The following is a 19,603-nucleotide window of genomic DNA, read 5'->3' as shown; positions in this document are numbered from 1 at the left end:
TACTTAAGGAAGTAGCTCCAGAAATAGTGGTTGCATTAGTAATAATCTTTCAAAACTCTTTAGATTCGGGAGTAGTTCCTGAGGATTGGCGGGTAGCAAACGTAACCCCACTTTTTAAGAAGGGAGGGAGAGAGAAAACGGGGAATTACAGACCAGTTAGTCTAACATCGGTAGTGGGGAAACAGTTATTAAAGATGGGATAGCAGCACATTTGGAAAGTGGTGAAATCATTGGACAAACTCAGCATAGATTTACGAAAGCGAAATCATGTCTGTAGAATCTTATAGAATTTTTCGAGGATGTAACTAGTAGCATGGATAGGGGAGAACCAGTGGATGTGGTGTATCTGGACTTCCAGAAGACTTTCGACAAGTTCCACATAAGAGATTAGTATACAAACTTAAAGCACACGGCATTGGGGGTTCAGTATTGATGTGGATAGAGAACTGGCCTGGCAAACAGGAAGCAAAGAGTAGGAGTAAACGTGTCCTTTTCACAATGGCGGGCAGTGATTAGTGGGGTGTTAGGAAAAGGGGAGGTGCAGCGAGACCTGGGTGTTATGGTACACCAGTCATTGAAAGTAGGCATGCAGGTGCAGCAGGCAGTGAAGAAAGCGAATGGTATGTTAGCTTTCATAGCAAAAGGATGTGAGTATAGGAGCAGGGAGGTTCTACTGCAGTTGGAGAGGGTCTTGGTGAGACCACACCTGGAGTATTGTGTACAGTTTTGGTCTCCAAATCTGAGGAAGGACATTATTGCCATAGAGGGAGTGCAGAGAAGGTTCACCAGACTGATTCCTGGGATGGCAGGTCTGTCTTATGAAGAAAGACTGGATAGACTTGGTTTATACTCTCTAGAATTCAGGAGATTGAGAGGGGAACGTATAGAAACTTACAAAATTCTTAAGGGGTTGGACAGGCTAGATGCAGGAAGATTGTTCCCAATGTTGGGGAAGTCCAGGACAAGGGGTCACAGCTTAAGGATAAGGGGGAAATCCTTTAAAACCGAGATGAGAAAAAAAAAATTCACACAGAGAGTGGTGAATCTCTGGAACTCTGCCACAGAGGGTAGTTGAGGCCAGTTCATTGGCTATATTTAAGAGGGAGTTAGATGTGGCCCTTGTGGCTAAAGGGATCAGAGGGTATGGAGAGAAGGCAGGTACGGGATACTGAGTTGGATGATCAGCCATGATCATATTGAATGGCTGTGCAGGCTCGAAGGGCCGAATGGCCTACTCCTGCACCTAATTTCTATGTTTCTATTCCTTGAAATTCCATTTCAAGCGTAGTGCAAGGCCACTAAAGACAGCGATTCGTGACCTTTCCCTCCTCCATCTTGCAGAGACTGAGGCACGCCCACACTTCTGGCTTTTCTAGTCCCTCCCCCACCCGAAGGGTTTTATAGTACCTCCGGAAGGGGCGTGGCCTTTAGGAGAGAGAATCTCAACATTTTTTAACACTAATAACTCTTTTATTTTTCATCAATGTGAAAAATCCTCAGCACCTGATGAGCAGAGGGGGACTGAGTAAGATGGCCAAAAATCGTGGTAGCGTTTATTTCTAAAATCAATATAAAGCGCAAACACGAAGTGGTCAAGATTAGACTTTTAATTATATAGAAAGCAAGGCAATTTAATTAGGCAAGGCAACTTTAGCATTTCCAAGCCAACGGCAACATAGCTTTACCATTTCCAAACCAAAGGCAACACAGATTTAGCATTTCCAAGCCAAAGGCAACATAGCTTTAGCATTTCCAAACCAAAGGCAACACAGCTTTAGCATTTCCAAACCAGGCAACACAGCTTTAGCATTTCCAAACCAAAGGCAACGCAGTTTTAGCATTTCCAAACTTTATTTTCAAACCACATTAAGGGCACTGACAGGTCAGTAAAACCACTCACAGTTTAGTAGACATGTGTTCAGTGTTATTCACAGCTCAGACTGAGAGACGTGACCCTCTCGCTCCCCCATCTTGCAGAGACTGACTGAGGCACTCAACACTTCCGGGTTTTATAGTCCCTCCGGAAGGGGCGTGGCCTTCAGGAGAGAGAATCCCAACATTTTGTAAACACTAATAACTCTTTTATTTTTCATCGATGGGAACAATCCTCTTGTCCTGCGCAGCAGAGGGGGACTCTGAGTAAGATGTGCTACCAACCAGAGGCAAATTTAAATATCTTTACTTCAATGACCTGCTTGTGTTAAAAGCACCATTCGTTTTACAAAAAATCAATTCAATGTGATTTTTACATGTATAACTAAACCTGTAATTTATACTCCATTCCTGGGAATCATGATTGTTTCTAAAGAAGCACTTTTTTACGAAAGAAGCACAGGTATATAAATACCAAGCTAAATCCTGCACTGATTTTCTAGCCACTCATCAACAATTGCACATAACGCGGTGTTACAACCTATAACAGTATGCCAATCATTGTATTGTATTGTATTGTATATCTTTATTGTCATTTCCTGAGTATTCACATACCCAGAGGAAACAAAAAAACGTTGCTCAACCAGTGTCCATTCAGTGTGCATTAAAAATAAATAGAAATAAAAATACATATATCATGAACAAATTTAACACTCTACTAAACATTCAACAGGCGTTCCGATCGGCAGCGGCACAACAATGGCTCTGCTGCAGTGTGTCCAGGTTGGTGGTTGGTGCGCGATACTTTGGCAGGGGGCAAAGTCCGTTTAGCAGTCTTATAGCCTGCGGGAAGAAGCTGAGGAGCATCCTGCTGGTTTTGCAGCTAATGCTCCTGTACCTCTTCCCAGATGGCAGGATGGAGAATATGTGATGCAATGGGTGGTAGGGGTCTTTGATGATGGAGATGGCTCTGCTGATACATCTCTTCCTGTATAAGTCCAGCAGGAAAGGGAGTGGAGCACCAATAATCCTGCTGGCGGTCTTCACAATCCTGTCTAGTTGGTGCCGTTCGTACGCCTTGCAGCTCCCGAACCAGGAAGTGATGCCGTAGGTCAATGTGCTCTCGATTGTCCCCCTATAAAAAGTCCGTAGGTGTGTAGTGGGGAGACCTGCTTTACATAGTCTTCGGAGAGGGTGTAGTCGCTGCTGGGCTCTCTTGACCAGTGCTGTGGTGTTGGCCATGGACGTCAGGTCATCTGACAGGTGTAGTCCTAGGAACTTCACGCTGCTGACCCTTTCCACATCAGCTCCATCGATGTGCAGAGGTGTATGGTGTTGTTTCCCCGCCCTCCTGAAGTCAACCACCATCTCCTTAGTTTTTACCACGTTGAGAATGAGGTTGTGGGATTTGCACCAACCTGTGAGCAGCTCCATATCCATCCTGTACGCCGATTCATCATTGTCACTGATGAGACCCACCACTGTTGTGTCATCAGCGAACTTGTTGATGAAGTTGTTGTTGAGTCTAGCAGTACAGTCATGTGTCAGCAGACTAAACAGCAGGGGGCTTAGGACACAGCCTTGGGGTGAGCCAGTGCTCACGGCTATGGTTTTTGATGTCCTACTGCCCACCCTGACTGTCTGCTGCCGTTGCGATAGAAAGTTCAGGACCCAGTTGCATGTGCCAGCATCAACCCCCAATAGCTCCAACTTCTCCACCAGCTGCTGCGGAATGATTGTATTAAAAGCAGAGCTGAAGTCTATGAAGAGGATCCTGGCATAAGTATTTTTCCGATCAAGGTGTGACAGTACGAGGTTCAGTGTTGTTGAGACTGCGTCCTCTGTGGATCGGTTGGCTCTGTAGGCGAACTGCAGTGGGTCTAGGACAGCAGGTAGACTATAGACTACCTGCTGACCTAGTTCTAAGATGCAGCTAGTAGGTAAAATTAAACTTTACAATTTAAGCCCTTACTGGTCATGAAATTCCACCAATTAGTTTGTTCAGAAATCGTTCACGTGCCCAAATGTCAAATGTACCAGATACTCCAATTGCACTTCTTGCTTGACAGGGAATCTGAATACAACTTACCAGGTGGTATACTTTTATAATTCTTATTGCCCAAAAAATGCTCCAAAATTGATTGACAATTCCATCACAATCCAAGGACTCTTGAATGGGCAGTATTTGACAACTCTACAAATTGAACAAGTGTGCCAGTTGATGGGATCTTAAGATAGGTGATTCTTTCAGCTCTGAATATAACACTTGTTATCCAATCAATACATCACATCCGTAACACTGATTCTGCACCAAATGTGTCAGGGTGCCACTTCAAAGAATGGCTGGCGACGATTTCACAAAAGATAAGTGTTTTGGTTGACTAATCTCTCAGTACTGCTGCAAGTGAACTTCCATTGTCAGTGAGTGGGTCCAGAGATTTAGCAGCAGCAAGTTTCAAATCCTGATCCACAAAGTCGTAAGCGCAGATATTAGATATTAATGATGCCAGGGTGTCTAATGCCCCTTCACTTCCCTAACATAAAAAATGTGGCAGGAAATGGCCAGAGAGAAATCATAAAGGATCTCTAAAGATCTGATCCCAGTTACAAAACATCAAAGGCAACAGTAATTTGACTAAGGTACACAAAAAAGCTAGAGAAACTCAGAGGGTGCAGCAGCATCTATGGAGCGAAGTAAATAGGCAACGTTTCGGGCCGAAACCCTTCTTCAAGGTTGGTGCTGTAATCCATAAATATAATCTGACAATACCACCACTGTAATATTAAAATAAATCACAAACAGCAGAAGCAATTTACAATCCTTGGCAATTCCTTTATTGCACCAACTTTGCGAATCATGAACTGCATCACGTCAGAGCAGAATTGGTCCTGAATGACTTGTCTTTTAATTTTGGTTCTAAAAAAAACAATGGAAGTGCTTCAGAGGAAAGATGTGAGACCTAGAAAATAGCTATGTTGTCACCCAATTCACAGCTGAACTGAAAAAATTAAGATGCATATATGATCAGTAAATCAATATATCAATAAAAAGGTTTATTACCGGTTGCTGATATATTAACATTGAAAATCACAGATTTTTACTAAAATATTTGAGGCTATTTACAACTTCTGATATATTAACATAAGAATTCATAAAGATGCTCAGAACAATTTGTTTGGCAATCATAGGACATTTTAAAACCAATAAAACATTTAAAGTTGATGGCAATGCCTAAAAATATCTTACCTTGCAGATACACTGCCTTCTTGGATTTCCTGGACAAAGATCCCCAGTTCTCCTTTATGTTCACTCTTGAGTCCTACTACACTGAACCCCAAACCACAGGGAGGTTTCACCAGATTTATGTATTCAACTGGTCGGCCCTGATGAAAAAGAGATTCTGCTCATTGCTAACAGAGACAAATTGTTCACCACATAGCAAGTTATATCAGTTCAGAAGTTCTACAAAAGGTGTGTGCACCCATATAAAAATTGCAAATGGTAAAGCTGAGGGACAACATTTCAACTTGGCAAATTTGGATCAACCTCAGTGTGGTCTAAAGATCAATTCATCAAACAAATTACTTTTTCATTAGAGTAGTCAAGGATACAAGTTGAGATCTGATGCTGTGAGAAAGCAATCTCCTAACATGACACCAACTTTGTCAAAATCATAAGAGATTTGGTAATATGTGAAAAGAAGCTAAATAGTTTCCTATACTGTTAACATTATTTGATACTTAATACAAATAATCCATTTAGTTGTAAAATAGTTGCCTCAATGCATATGAGGTGTTGCATTGCTAGTCAGGGAAGATATTACAGCAGTGCTTTGGCAGGATAGATTGGAGGGCTCATCTAGGGAGGCTATTTGGGTGGACCTGAGAAGTGGGAAAGGTGTAGCAACACTTATAGGGGTGCATTATAGACCGCCAAATGGGGAACGAGAATTGGAAGAGCAAATATGTAAGGAGATAGCAATTATTAGTAGTAAGCACAAGGTAGTGATTGTGGGAGATTTCAACTTTCCACACATAGACTGGGAAACACATTCTGTAAATGGGCTGGATGGTTTGGAGTTTGTAAAATGTGTGCAGGATAGTTCTTTGCAGCAATACATAGAGGTACCTACTAGAGGAGGGGCAGTGCTGCACCTCCTGTTAGGAAATGAGACGGGACAGGTGGCGGAGGTATGCGTTGGGGAGCACTTCGGGTCCAGTGATCACAATACCATTAGTTTCAATATAATTATGGAGAAGGTCAGAACTGGGTTGAGATTTTTGATTGGAGAAAGGCTAACTTTGATGAGATGCGAGATGATTTAAAAGGTGTGAACTGGGACATTTTGTTTTATGGGAAAGATGTAGAAGAGAAATGGAGGACATTTAAGGGGAAATTTTAAGAGTACAGAATCTTTATGTTCCTGTTCGGTTGAAAGGAAACAGTAAAAATTGGAAAGAGCCCTGGTTTTCAAGGGAAATTGGACACGGTTTGGAAAAAGAGGGAGATCTACAATAATTATAGGCAGCATGAAGTAAATGAGGTGCTTGTGGAGTATAAGGAATGTAAAAAGAATCTTAAGAAAGAAATTAGAAAAGCTAAAAGATATGAGGGTGCTTTGGCAAGTAAGGTGAAAGTAAATCCAAAGGGTTTCTACAACTATATTAATAGCAAAAGGATAACGAGGGATAAAATTGGTCCATTGGAGAGACAGAGTGGGCAGCTATCTGAAGAGCCAAAAGAGATGGGGGAGATATTGAACAATTTATTTTCTTCGGTATTCACCAAGGAGAAGGATATTGAATTATGTGAGGTAAGGGAAACTAGTAGAGTAGCTATGGATACTATGAGTTTCAAAGTAAAAGAAGTACTAACACTTTTTGAAAAATATAAAAGTGGATAAGTCTCCAGGTCCTGACAGGATATTCCCTAGGACATTGAGGGAAGTTAGTGTAGAAATAGCCGGGGCTATGACAGAAATATTTCAAATGTCATTAGAAACGGGAATAGCCCCCCGAGGATTGGTGTACTGCGCATGTTGTTCCATTGTTTAAAAAGGGTTCTAAGAGTAAACCTAGCAATTATAGACCTGTTAGTTTGACTTCAGTGGTGGGCAAATTAATGGAAAGGATACTTAGAGATAAGATATATAAGCATCTGGATAAACAGGGTCTGATTAGGAACAGTCAACATAGATTTGTGCCTGGAAGGTCATGTTTGACTAATCTTCTTGAATTTTTTGAAGAGGTTACTAGGGAAATTGACGAGGGTAAAGCAGTGGATGTTGTCTATATGGACTTTAGTAAGGCCTTTGACAAGGTTCCTCATGGAAGGTTGGTTAAGAAGGTTAAACTGTTGGGTATAAATGCAGGAGTAGCTAGATGGATTCAACAGTGGCTGAATGGGAGAAGCCAGAGGGTAATAGTGGATGGCTGTTTGTCGGGTTGGAGGCAGGTGACTAGTGGGGTGCCTCAGGGATCTGTGTCGGGTCCTTTGTTGTTTATCATGTACATCAATGATCTGGATGAAGAGGTGGTAAATTGGATTAGTAAGTATGCAGATGATACCAAGATAGGGGGTGTTGTGGATAATGAAGAGGATTTCCAAAGTCTACCGAGTGATTTAGGCCATTTAGAAAAATGGGCTGAAAGATGGCAGATGGAGTTTAATGCTGATAAATGTGAGGTGCTACACCTTGGCAGGACAAATCAAAATAGGACGTACATGGTAAATGGTAGGGAATTGAAGAATACAGTTGAACAGAGGGATCTGGGAATAACCGTGCATAGTTCCTTGAAGGTGGAATCTCATATAGATAGGGTGGTAAAGAAAGCTTTTGGTATGCTAGCCTTTATAAATCAGAGCATTGACTTTTAGAGCTGGGATGTAATGTTAAAATTGTACAAGACATTGGTGAGACCAAATCTGGAGTATGGTGTACAATTTTGGTCGCCCAATTATAGGAAGGATGTCAACAAAATAGAGAGAGTACAGAGGAGATTTACTAAAATGTTGCCTGGGTTTCAACAACTAAGTTACAGAGATAGGTTGAATAAGTTAGGTCTTTATTCTCTGGAGTGCAGAAGGTTAAGCGGGGACTTGATAGAGGTCTTTAAAATGATGAGAGGGATAGACAGAGTTGATGTGGACAAGCTTTTCCCTTTGAGAATAGGGAAGATTCAAACAAGAGGACATGACTTCAGAATTAAGGGACAGAGGTTTAGGGGTAACATGAGGGGAAACTTCTTTACTCAGAGAGTGGTAGCGGTGTGGAATGAGCTTCGTTGGTATCATTTAAAAATAAATTGGATAGGCATATGGATGAGAAGGGAATGGAGGGTTATGGTATGAGTGCAGGCAGGTGGGACTAATGGAAAAAAGTTGTTCGGCACGGACTTGTAGGGCCGATATGGCCTGTTTCCGTGCTGTAATTGTTATATGGTTATATGGTTATATCACAAACATGCTGAGATGAGTTGGAGGTTACACAAAAAAGCTGGAGAAACTCAGCGGGTGCAGCAGCATCTATGGAGCGAAGGAAATAGGCAACGTTTCGGGCCAAAACCCTTCTTCAGACTGATCGGGGGCGGGGGTGGGCGGGGACAAGAAAGGGAAAAGGAGGAGTAGCCAGAAGGCTGGGGGATGGGAGGAGACAGCAGGGGGGCTGAGGAAGGGGAGGATACAACGTTTCGGGCCGAAACCCTTCTTCAGACTGCTGAGATGAGTTATTTGGTTCACAAAAGCGACAAGTTTGAAAATGAGCTGTGCAATTAATTTAAACTATACATTACATAGGATCTCATTTGTCTAACAGCTGCATTAAATGTAACAAGACATCCTCTTACATGAGACATTTTTCTCAAAATCTGCTCAAACTCTTCATTGGGCTGCTTGCCGTTAACATAAGGGGAACCAGGCTGCACTGGAGGTTCTTGATCAACTTCTTTAATTCCATTCTGTTGAGCAATCATGTAGGATTCATTTAGCGGAGAAGAAGCCAAAGTGACAGGTGAACCAGATGCTTGAGAAAGATCAATGTTTGAGCGTACAGAAGATGGTGTGATATTCACCTATTTAAAAAGTAACAAATAGCACAGTAATTGCACCAACATATAGTTAAAAAGAGAAACCTGAAACAAAACTATAATTTGTGATGAAACATCAGTAGCCAAAGCATCACTCTTTCCAGATCCTTACTAATCTTCTGTGTATTTACTGTTTTTAGTTCACTAAAGATACTCTTTCAGATTTAATATGTTAAGTGAACATAACACATAAATGTGCTCTTCAAATGAGAACACTGATTTTTTGGCAATGCAGCAAATTTCTGAAGAATGTTTAGCAATGTTTAGCAAAAACTGGAACAAATAATGGACAGGATATAGAATAACCCTGAAGTATTCATATCTGTAGTACACAGTCAAAAAATTTACTACACCCAGCAATAAACCAAAAAAAGGCAATACCGAAAAGTCTCTCAAACAATAATACGCAGATGGAGGCCAGATTGAAGATAGAATCTAGTTGATTATCAAGTGGATGCTTCATATTGCAAGTGCAAAGTAAACGTTGCACAGAAATGAAAAATGTAATTGGTACTTTGGCCTTCATCAGTCAGAGTATTGAGTATAGAAGTTGGGAGGTCATGTTGCAGTTGTACAAGACATTGGTGATACCACATTTAGAAAAATGTGTTCAGTTCTGGGCATCAGGAGGATGAAGGGAGATTTTATGGAGGTATACAAAATCATGAGGAATAGATAGATGCACAGTGTATTTTGCCCAGAGTAGGGGAATCGAGGACCAGAGGACATAGGTTCAAGGTGAAGGGGAAAATAATTAATAGGAATCCGAGGGGGAATCTTTTCACACAAAGGGTGGTGGGTGTATGGAACAAGCTGCCAGATGAGATAGTTGAGGCTGGGACTATCCCATCATTTAAGAAACAGTTAGACAGGTACATGGATAGGACAGGTTTGGAGGGATATGGACTAAGCGCAGGCAAGTGGGACTAGTATAGCTGGGACATTGTTGGCTGGTGTGGGCGAGTGGGCTGAAGGGCCTATTTCCCACACTGTATCACTCTATGACTCTAAGAGAACAATGATTTTACACGTGATCGTGCTATAACTCTGTAGTTATATTTTTAAGAATTCTGGGGTTACAGAATATCATGCTCTGAAGACATGTGTCAATAGGGAAAAGGGGGTTGGGGCTAGACTGTTCCAGCTTCACTGTAACAACTTTTTATTCCCCAGTAGGATTCTCATTTAAATAGCTATAAATTTATTTTCATCACTGCAAATTAAAAATATTTAAGGCCGTATGTTACACTGTCTAATGGAGCAGCATGCATAAGTGTAAGTGTTAATAGAAGCAATTGGTCAATTTCAATGGCTACCTGTGGTGAAACATAGACTGTGTTCTTAGGAGTCAATAGTGTCTAATTACTGCATAGAGGTGACACAGGTTTTTTCCCCTGGACTGTTATTTTCCCAGACAGCATTTTTTTTTCCAGCTCGTCAATTTCCAAAGTAACGTAATTCATTTTCTAGTCAATCAAAATCGTGTTATAATAAATTGTGGTGTAGCGGAACTACCTGTACCAATGTGCCAAATGTCCGTGGAATAACTTTGATAGTAAGGGTTATCATCAATCATGGAGAACATAATTGTCTAGATGCTACAACTAGTCATTGTTGATAATCAAGCATTAAATAAATGAGTAAATAATCAAGCAGTCAATAAATGTTGGGCAATCTAATTACCGGGCCCCTACTTCTAAGCTAAATTTCACATTACACGTTATATCAATATCAGAGTCAGCAACTGTAAGCTTGAATTCTATGGTGCCTTTACTCACTTGCTGCTGAGCCACCTGCTAAGTTGAACTTTTTGACTAGTTTAAAGGGACAAGTGAATGAATAGGCTTAGTCACGGGGAGTGAAATGAGAGATGCAAAGATAATTTAACGTATAGAAGCCTAAGTCAAGAGAGCACTTGATTGGGTACACATGTCTTATTGGCACATATTGTAATTTATACCAAGTTTCTTTTGATACTTTTGAGGGTAAGATACAGCTGAAAAATTTAAGAGTGCCAAAAATAGATCATTGTTCAATACTAATAATAAAAGTGCACGTAAGGGAAGAAAAAACATTGTTTTTTGATTCTCTAGGTCGATATGAATAAAACAAAGTGAGATCCCACCAAATTGGATAACTACAGAGACATTAGAAGAAGGCACTATAGTTAACTACGTCAAAGGCTGCAGACAGGTTAACAAGGATTTGAAGAAACAGATTATCTTGACTTAAAATAGAATGGATGGATAAAGCTATTCTGGTAATGTGGCATGACTAAACATCTGACTGGAAGACTCAAACATGGAGTTCCAGGAAAAATGGATATGAATTTACAGGTTTTGAATGAATAAGTTTAATGGCCATGTATGTACACATACAAGGAATTTGCCTTGGTGCTCCGCTCGCAAGTAACAACACGACATACAGTAACAATTATGAATGACACATAAAACGTGTGTGTGTGTGTGTGTGTGTGTGTGTGTGTGTGTGTGTGTGTGTGTGTGTGTGTGTGTGTGTGTGTGTGTGTGTGTGTGTGTGTGTGTGTGTGTGTGTGTGTGTGTGTCATTCTGCCTTTGAAACGTATCTCCTCGAAAACCAGATGCAAAAACGGGGAGGTTCTTACATATTTGGGTGGGAAATTAGTCACAATCTCAGAAAACCTATGAATAGAATGATAGCATAGGCAGATGCCTCAGTTTTGTAGCAAAGTCTATGTGCTCCTCATAATCATTGGGAGGTAAAAGTAAAGGAGACGGCAGGAGAAGGTATTAAGATAACAGTTTGATATTTCAAAAAAGAATGAAGAGAGAATGACACGATTTTTAGTTTTAGATCTTGATTGAACATTAAATCTGAAAATCAGCTATGGGTTTCGCAGGTTAGAGATCAAAACTGGATACTGTACATGAAGCTGAGATACAGCTTTGCATAAGAAAAGATGCGAGAGGTTGAATGTCCTACCTATGTCCTTATACTGTGAGCTACTGTCTAAGAAAGGGAAGCGAGGAATTTGGTTTACAATTCAAATGGAATTCCACTCATTTAAACAGTGCAATCTGTTGAGATAAGACACATTCCAGGCAGTAGTTTTTTGACTGCCTGATACTGCTTCCAATTTCTGTTCCATAGATTCACTTGATCATTTTGTTCTGCAAAATGTAACTCAAAAACCAGAAATAAATTGTTTCTTCTGCACAGTGAGGCCTCATGAGACTTCCAGTACAAAGCATGGATGTGTTTACTACATTAACAAGGATATTTAGATAGTTGCCACTAAATCTTTAATGAATCTCATTTGCAGTCACATGAGCAGAGCTCCAGAATAACTTCTTACAGTGGTCTAAATTAATAGCCAGCTCCTTTTAACAGCAAGAATCGCACAACATTGTAACGCAATATCAAGCTACATGTGCACAGATTTAGATAACAAGTGCATAATATGCAGCAAATATAAGAGGAAACCAGGAACTGTACATTTAAACACACACACTCTTCACAAAAAGCAGTTTCAATGTTCCAACAATGGAGAAACAGGCACTGATCATCCCTAGAGCAACTCCTCGGAGAATGAGATCATGGCAAAATAACAGCCTATAGGAGGATATATTAATTCATTGAATGGATATTTATTGTCACATATGCAATTAAACATTACATTGTGAAAATCATTGTGCATATAATCCCGGTGCAGCCATGTTTGCCTCCATTTCATCGTTCAAAGTAGCCGCAGTGTCCTCCGCCGTTGCTCCACAGCTTTAGACCGCAACCAGTCCATGTGCTTGGAGCGGCACCCGGTCCAGCTATACTACAGGCTGTTGCAGGGCCTCCAGCGCCCACTCTACCATCGAGGTAGTGCACTCCCTCCCGCAGCCGGTCTGCTTACCAGCCCTCCTTCCAATTCCTTCAATTCTAATGCATCCTTGCAATGATTAAGATGACATGGGATGGGCGTTCAACTCCAATCATGCAAAAGGTTTTGTGTAGTGCTTGGACCTCTCCTTTCCAGAATGGAAAGTCCACTAGCAGCCATGAAAGCTCACGCTGCTGCCATCACAGCCCAATATACAAAGTGGTTTGCCAATGTCATGATACTGCAGCAATGTCCTCAACTGGATACTAAGATTGCTGATGTACTTTTTCAGACAAATGCCTGTGGACCAAGGAGCCCAAATCTCTCAAGATTCTGTGACATTAACACTCTAATCTCACTAGAAGAAAATGCTGCATTCACGAAAATGCTGTTCAGTATGGATAGTGCAGTCTATAGATGAGTTTTCTAGACCCAAAGAACACAAGACTTCTTGAATGAGACATTGGCAAGACCTAATTTGGAGTAATGACCACAGCTCTGGTCTCGTCAACTGAAGGACCATTTTCTTGCATTGAAAACATGCAGCATCAATAAGCAAGAATGATCCTTTGACTTCTGAGAAAGGATTAAGATTGGTCTATACTCGTGGAGTTTAGTATATATTCACTGGAGTTTAGTCTACACTCACTTTAAATAAGTAAGAGGTAATCTCATTTAAACATACAAGACTACTGATAGACGTAGAAAGTTAAACAAAATTAATGAAGTAATGCATTTTCATTAGAACAATAAGGTGTTATACACACTAAACAATAGAGAAATAAAGATGATAATGTTTTGACAAATGTCATTGACTCGAGGTGCTAAGGTTTCCCTCGAATGCTTCCTGAGCAACATAGTATTTCCAGTACTTCATTTATAATTAAAACTCCCAGCATTTGCTGTACGGTGTTCCTGCCACAGTATTATTTTTACATTGTTACAAAATGCAAGTTCATCACACTTTATTAGTTTATTATTTACAAGTTTATTTGAGTCGAAAATGATCAAATCAACGTAGGTTTGGCAGTCAAAAATAGAAAAGAAACGCTGTACTTGAGGTTAAGGATCTGTCATGAGAATATGGATTGCCTCTGTAGTTGAGTGGATTTTTAAATTACATAGAAATTTATGCACCAGTATCTGAAGCCAACTAACAATAACTTCTGAATTTGCAAAAGTCAAGGAAAGAGGAAACATTGCTTATCTGAATAATTAAATAACAATTACCAGGATGAATAGGAAATATAACAAGCTGTAACCTCATGTCAAAATGTATTCATTTTATTTATGCTCATTTGAACCAAATCAAAGAAAGATTAAATGTAAGGTACATAACTTATTCGACTCTTTGTGCAAGAATAATGCCTTTCTATGGATATACAATGCTCCTGGAAATGTGCATTGACCATGGCACACTCAATTACAGTCTGTAATTAAATGCTATCACCACTATTAAAAAGTCAATTTTAATACCCTTTAACATAGGGTTGGATCTCACCTGATCTTTTAACTGTTGAACAGAGCTCTGCAGGTTCAGGATCTGGTTGAAGAGAGGGCTCTGCAGCACAGATCTCAATAAGCTCAGCTTCTCTTCATTTGCAGCATCCCCTTTTTCTCGTAGTTTAGCCTGTAACCGCTCTACGGCCAGCAAAGTGCGTTGGGTATCTGCAAATACAATTCATTTTTTTGCAAGTTTAGTATGTGTGATTTTAAATGTGACTAGCTCAACAATATTTTTTTCCTGATTTTGTAGAAGTGCAACATTGCTGATATATGAAGAAGCTGTTATCTCCAAAATATCAGAGGCCACTTTCAAGAGAGAGCTAGATAGGGCTCTTGAAGATAGCGGAGTCAGGGGATATGGGGAGAAGGCAGGAACGGGGTACTGATTGTGGATGATCAGCCATGATCACATTGAATGGTGGTGCTGGCTTGAAGGGCCGAATGGCCTACTCTTTCACCTATTGTCTTTTACCATGGGTTCCCCTAACTTACTAATTATCAAGTGTCATGTCTTTGATAAACTAAAATTATGCTCCACAGTTCATTCATTTACATCAAAGATTACAATTATTGTCAATCCAAAGTCCTCCAAACATAACTGCAAAATCATTCCAGTCTGAGGAATCACTTACCACATCACTCTGCATTCCGTGTCTTACCTAGTTTTTGTATTCATGCTGCCACTTATTTTTTCTAATTCCATGGACTTCCAATTTTGCTGGCTGCTATTATGTGTTTTTTTTCAATTATTTATATATCATTGCCCTTTGAGCATTCGTACAATTTTTAATTTACTGATGATCACAACATGGTCAGCATTTATTGCCCATTCCTGAATACTAATGAGGTGAGGTAAAATGGCTTCATGAACGTGTGCAATTATTTTGGTCCAGGTAAATCCTTAACATGGTTATCGTTAGCCATTAACTAGAGAAACAGAGATGCATGTCCGCTGCAAACAGTGAGAGACTTTGAAAGAAACACAAATCTATCTGCACACAAACTACAAAGTACTCAGTAAAGTTTATTTTAATTTATAAGCCATTATTTTGTAAATGGCAATTGTATCCTGAATTATTATTTAATTGTTGAACAACTGGTAGCAACCAATCTGCCTTGTTGGTGGCAGCTTCAGCCCTCACCCATTAACTTACACAGCAGAAATAATATTTTCATAGCTTCAGAAATCTGAGGGTTGGGACCGAAGACAGCATCCATCTGGACTGCTTATTTCTCTATTTTGACAGTTCAGCAACCCTTTAAGTATGAAACAAATATTTTATACATACCTAGTTCTACTGTTTTATTCTCCCTTGCTATTCCATTACTTAACATCTCTTCCTTTGTGAAGGATACATAGATACATAGACATTAGGTGCAGGAGTAGACCATTCGGCCCTTCAATGTGATCATGGCTGATCATCCACAATCAGTACACTGATCCTGCCTTCTCCGCATATCTCTTGATTCCACTAGCCCCAAGATCTCTATCTAACTCTCTTTTGAATGCATCAAGTGAATCGGCCTCCACTGCCTTCTGTGGCAGAGAATTCCACAAATTCACAACTGTGTGAAAATGTGTTTCCTCATCTCAGTTCTAAATGGCTTACCCCTTATTCTTAAACTGTGCCCCCTGGTTCTGGACTCCCCCAACATCAGGAACAAGTTTCCTGTGTCTAGCGTGTCCAATCCCTCAATAATTTAATATGTTTCTATAAGATCCCCTCTCATCTAAATTCCAGTCAATACAAGCCTAGTCGCTCCATTCTTTCATCATATGTCAGACTTGTCATTCCGGGAATTAACCTCGTGAACCTATGCTGCACTCCCTCAATAGCAAGAATGTCCTTCCTCAAATTAGGAGACCAAAACTTCACACAATGTTCCAGGTGTGGTCTTACCAGGGCCCTGTACAACTGCAGAAGGACCTCTTTGCTCCTATACTCAACTCCACTCATTATGAAGGCCAACATGCCATTAACTTTCTTCACTGCCTGCTGTGCCTAGGTGCTACGTACAGATTCAGTACAGTAGCCTATCTCCTTTTCGGTATCTTATCAGTCCCACTCTGTCACTTGCCTATTTATTATTTGTTAAATAAATCAAGATCCTCTGCATAAAGGTTTTTTTCTGTCACCTAATATTTTATTAGCACTGATAAATAGCTGTGGGTACAATTTCAATGCATCAAGAAAAACTGTTTGGTTCTTAAATCCAATTCAGAAACATCTATTCCTTTGCCACCTCTTGCAAGTACAGGTGCACAACCTTTTATCCGAAAGCCTTGGGACCAGACACTTTTCGTAATTCAGAATTTTTCGGCTTTCGGAATGGAAGATTTTTGCGTAGATTTTAACGGCTGGCTCAGTGGTAGAGTGCTCGGCTCATATCCGCAAGATCGCGAGTTTGCGCCTAGATCCCGGCAGTTACTCGATCGCGAGTTTGAGTCTTCAATGTAATTTTTTCTTGCAGAATAGGAGAGAATAGGGAGGGTTAGGCTGAGATCATTCTCTGCGAGATGATCTTAGTGCGGGAGACAAGTGTAGGAGAGGTGTACTGACTGTGTGGGCAGAACTTTGGAAGTGATTGCCCACCATGTGAAAAGAAAGAGATTAGTTAAAACAAATGTAGGTCCCTTGCAGTCAGAAACAGGTGAGTTGATCATGGGGAACAAGGATATGGCGGACCAATTGAATAACTACTTTGGTTCCGTCTTATCAAAGGAAGACATAAATAATCTGCCGGAAATATCAGGGGCCCGCGGGTCAAAGGAGTTGGAGGAATTGAGTGAAATCCAGGTTAGTCGGGAAGCGGTGTTGGGTAAATTGAATGGATTAAAGGCCGATAAATCCCCAGGGCCAGATAGGCTGCATCCCAGAGTACTTAAGGAAGTAGCTCCAGAAATAGTGGATGCATTAGTAATAATCTTTCAAAACTCTTTAGATTCTGGAGTAGTTCCAGAGGATTGGCGGATAGCAAACGTAACCCCACTTTTTAAGAAGGGAGGGAGAGAGAAAACGGGGAATTACAGACCAGTTAGTCTAACATCGGTAGTGGGGAAACTGCTAGAGTCAGTTATTAAAGATGGGATAGCAGCACATTTGGAAAGTGGTGAAATCATTGGACAAAGTCAGCATGGATTTATGAAAGGTAAATCATGTCTGACGAATATTATAGAATTTTTTCGAGGATGTAACTAGTAGCGTGGATAGGGGAGAACCAGTGGATGTGGTGTATCTGGACTTCCAGAAGGCTTTCGACAAGGTCCCACATAAGAGATTAGTATACAAACTTAAAGCACACGGCATTGGGGGTTCAGTATTGATGTGGATAGAGAACTGGCTGGCAAACAGGAAGCAAAGAGTAGGAGTAAACGGGTCCTTTTCACAATGGCAGGCAGTGACTAGTGGGGTACCGCAAGGCTCAGTGCTGGGACCCCAGCTATTTACAATATATATTAATGATCTGGATGAGGGAATAGAAGGCAATATTTCCAGGTTTGCGGATGACACTAAGCTGGGGGGCAGTGTTAGCTGTGAGGAGGATGCTAGGAGACTGCAAGGTGACTTGGATAGGCTGGGTGAGTGGGCAAATGTTTGGCAGATGCAGTATAATGTGGATAAATGTGAGGTTATCCATTTTGGTCGCAAAAACGGGAAAGCAGACTATTATCTAAATGGTGGCCGATTGGGAAAGGGGGAGATGCAGCGAGACCTGGGTGTCATGGTACACCAGTCATTGAAGGTAGGCATGCAGGTGCAGCAGGCAGTAAAGAAAGCGAATGGTATGTTGGCTTTCATAGCAAAAGGATTTGAGTATAGGAGCAGGGAGGTTCTACTGCAGTTGTACAAGGTCTTGGTGAGACCACACCTGGAGTATTGCGTACAGTTTTGGTCTCCAAATCTGAGGAAGGACATTATTGCCATAGAGGGACTGCAGAGAAGGTTCACCAGACTGATTCCTGGGATGGCAGGTCTGTCTTATGAAGAAAGACTGGATAGACTTGGTTTATACTCTCTAGAATTTAGGAGATTGAGAGGGGATCTTATAGAAACTTACAACATTCTTAAGGGGTTGGACAGGCTAGATGCAGGAAGATTGTTCCCGATGTTGGGGAAGTCCAGGACAAGGGGTCACAACTTAAGGATAAGGGGGAAATCCTTTAAAACCGAGATGAACAGAACTTTTTTCACACAGAGAGTGGTGAATCTCTGGAACTCTCTGCCACAGAGTGTAGTTGAGGCCAGTTCATTGGCTATATTTAAGAGGGAGTTAGATGTGGCCCTTGTGGCCAAGGGGATCAGAGGGTGTGGAGGGAAGGCAGGTACGGGATACTGAGTTGGATGATCAGCCATGATCATATTGAATGGCGGTGCAGGCTCGAAGGGCCGAATGGCCTACTCCTGCACCTAATTTCTATGTTTCTATTCTCAAAAGCCGCTGCGTCTCCCTGTCCCTCCAACTACAGAGGAATCCACCCCCCGATGGGCCGCTACGGCGACAAGTGGCAGTTCGCCCACAGCCCGAGCTGCGCCACCCCAAGAACAAGACGTACCTTGCACAACATCAGCTTCTGTGTGTTCCTCTGGAGTTGGAGCGGGGCTGGGCTGGAGTTGCTGATCTGGGATCTCCGTGCTTGCAGTGGGCCTGGGGGTCGGTGTCCCGATGAGGGGGCGCAGCTCGGGCTGTGGGCGAACTGCCAAGTCGCCGTAGCTTCCCATCGGGGAGCGGCTTCTGGTGGTCCTGACGTCTCTCAGCTCCTGTCCAGAGGAGTGGCCGGAGATGTCAGGACCAACAGGAACCCGCTCCCCGATGCGCCGCTACAGCGACAAGTTGCAGTTCGCCCACAGCCCGAGCTGCGCCTCCTCATCCGCAACCCGGGTTCCTCTGGAGTTGGCGTGGGGCTGGGCTAGAGTTGCTGCTGGCTGTCAGTCTCGGGGATCTCCGTGCTTGCAGTCGGTGTCCCGTTGGTCCTGACGTCTTCGGCCACCCCCCTGGACTGGAGCTGAGACTGGGAACTGTACCGCCCTTGCCCCCTCCCTCTGCAACTGCAAACAACCCCACAGTTCCCAGTCTCAGCTCCTGTACAGGGGGGTGGCCGGAGACGTCACAGCCCAAGCTGCGCCGCCTCATCCGCAACCCCAAGATCAAGACGTACCTTGCACACCATCAGCTTCGTGTTCCGCTGAAGTTGGAACAGGGCTGGGCTGCTGCTGACTGTGGGTCTCTGGGATCTCCGTGCTTGCAGTGGGCCTAGGGGTCGGTGTCCCGTTGGTCCTGACGTCTCCA

General features: G+C 41.9%; 1 protein-coding gene across 11 annotated transcripts in view; it reads right to left on the bottom strand.

Moving 5' to 3' along the window:
• Positions 1-19,603, bottom strand: part of LOC129695547 (multiple PDZ domain protein) — a 168,382-nt gene that overhangs the window by 133,977 nt on the left and 14,802 nt on the right. For 9 of the 11 annotated variants that reach the window (XM_055632583.1, XM_055632584.1, XM_055632594.1 and 6 more), the window contains exons 3-5: positions 14,310-14,476; positions 8,719-8,943; positions 5,120-5,256 (exon numbers count right to left, since the gene is read on the bottom strand). In XM_055632583.1, the coding sequence (XP_055488558.1) occupies positions 5,120-5,256; positions 8,719-8,943; positions 14,310-14,476 (529 nt within the window). The remainder of the gene's footprint in view (positions 1-5,119; positions 5,257-8,718; positions 8,944-14,309; positions 14,477-19,603) is intronic. The other 2 variants (XM_055632590.1, XM_055632593.1) reach the window with 2 other exon arrangements.

Source organism: Leucoraja erinacea, chromosome 3 (genome assembly GCF_028641065.1).
Source record: "Leucoraja erinacea ecotype New England chromosome 3, Leri_hhj_1, whole genome shotgun sequence".
NCBI classification, from domain to species: Eukaryota; Metazoa; Chordata; class Chondrichthyes; order Rajiformes; family Rajidae; genus Leucoraja; species Leucoraja erinaceus.
The sequence above is the reverse complement of the archived record's forward strand: the minus strand, read 5'-3'. Positions and strand labels throughout refer to the sequence as shown.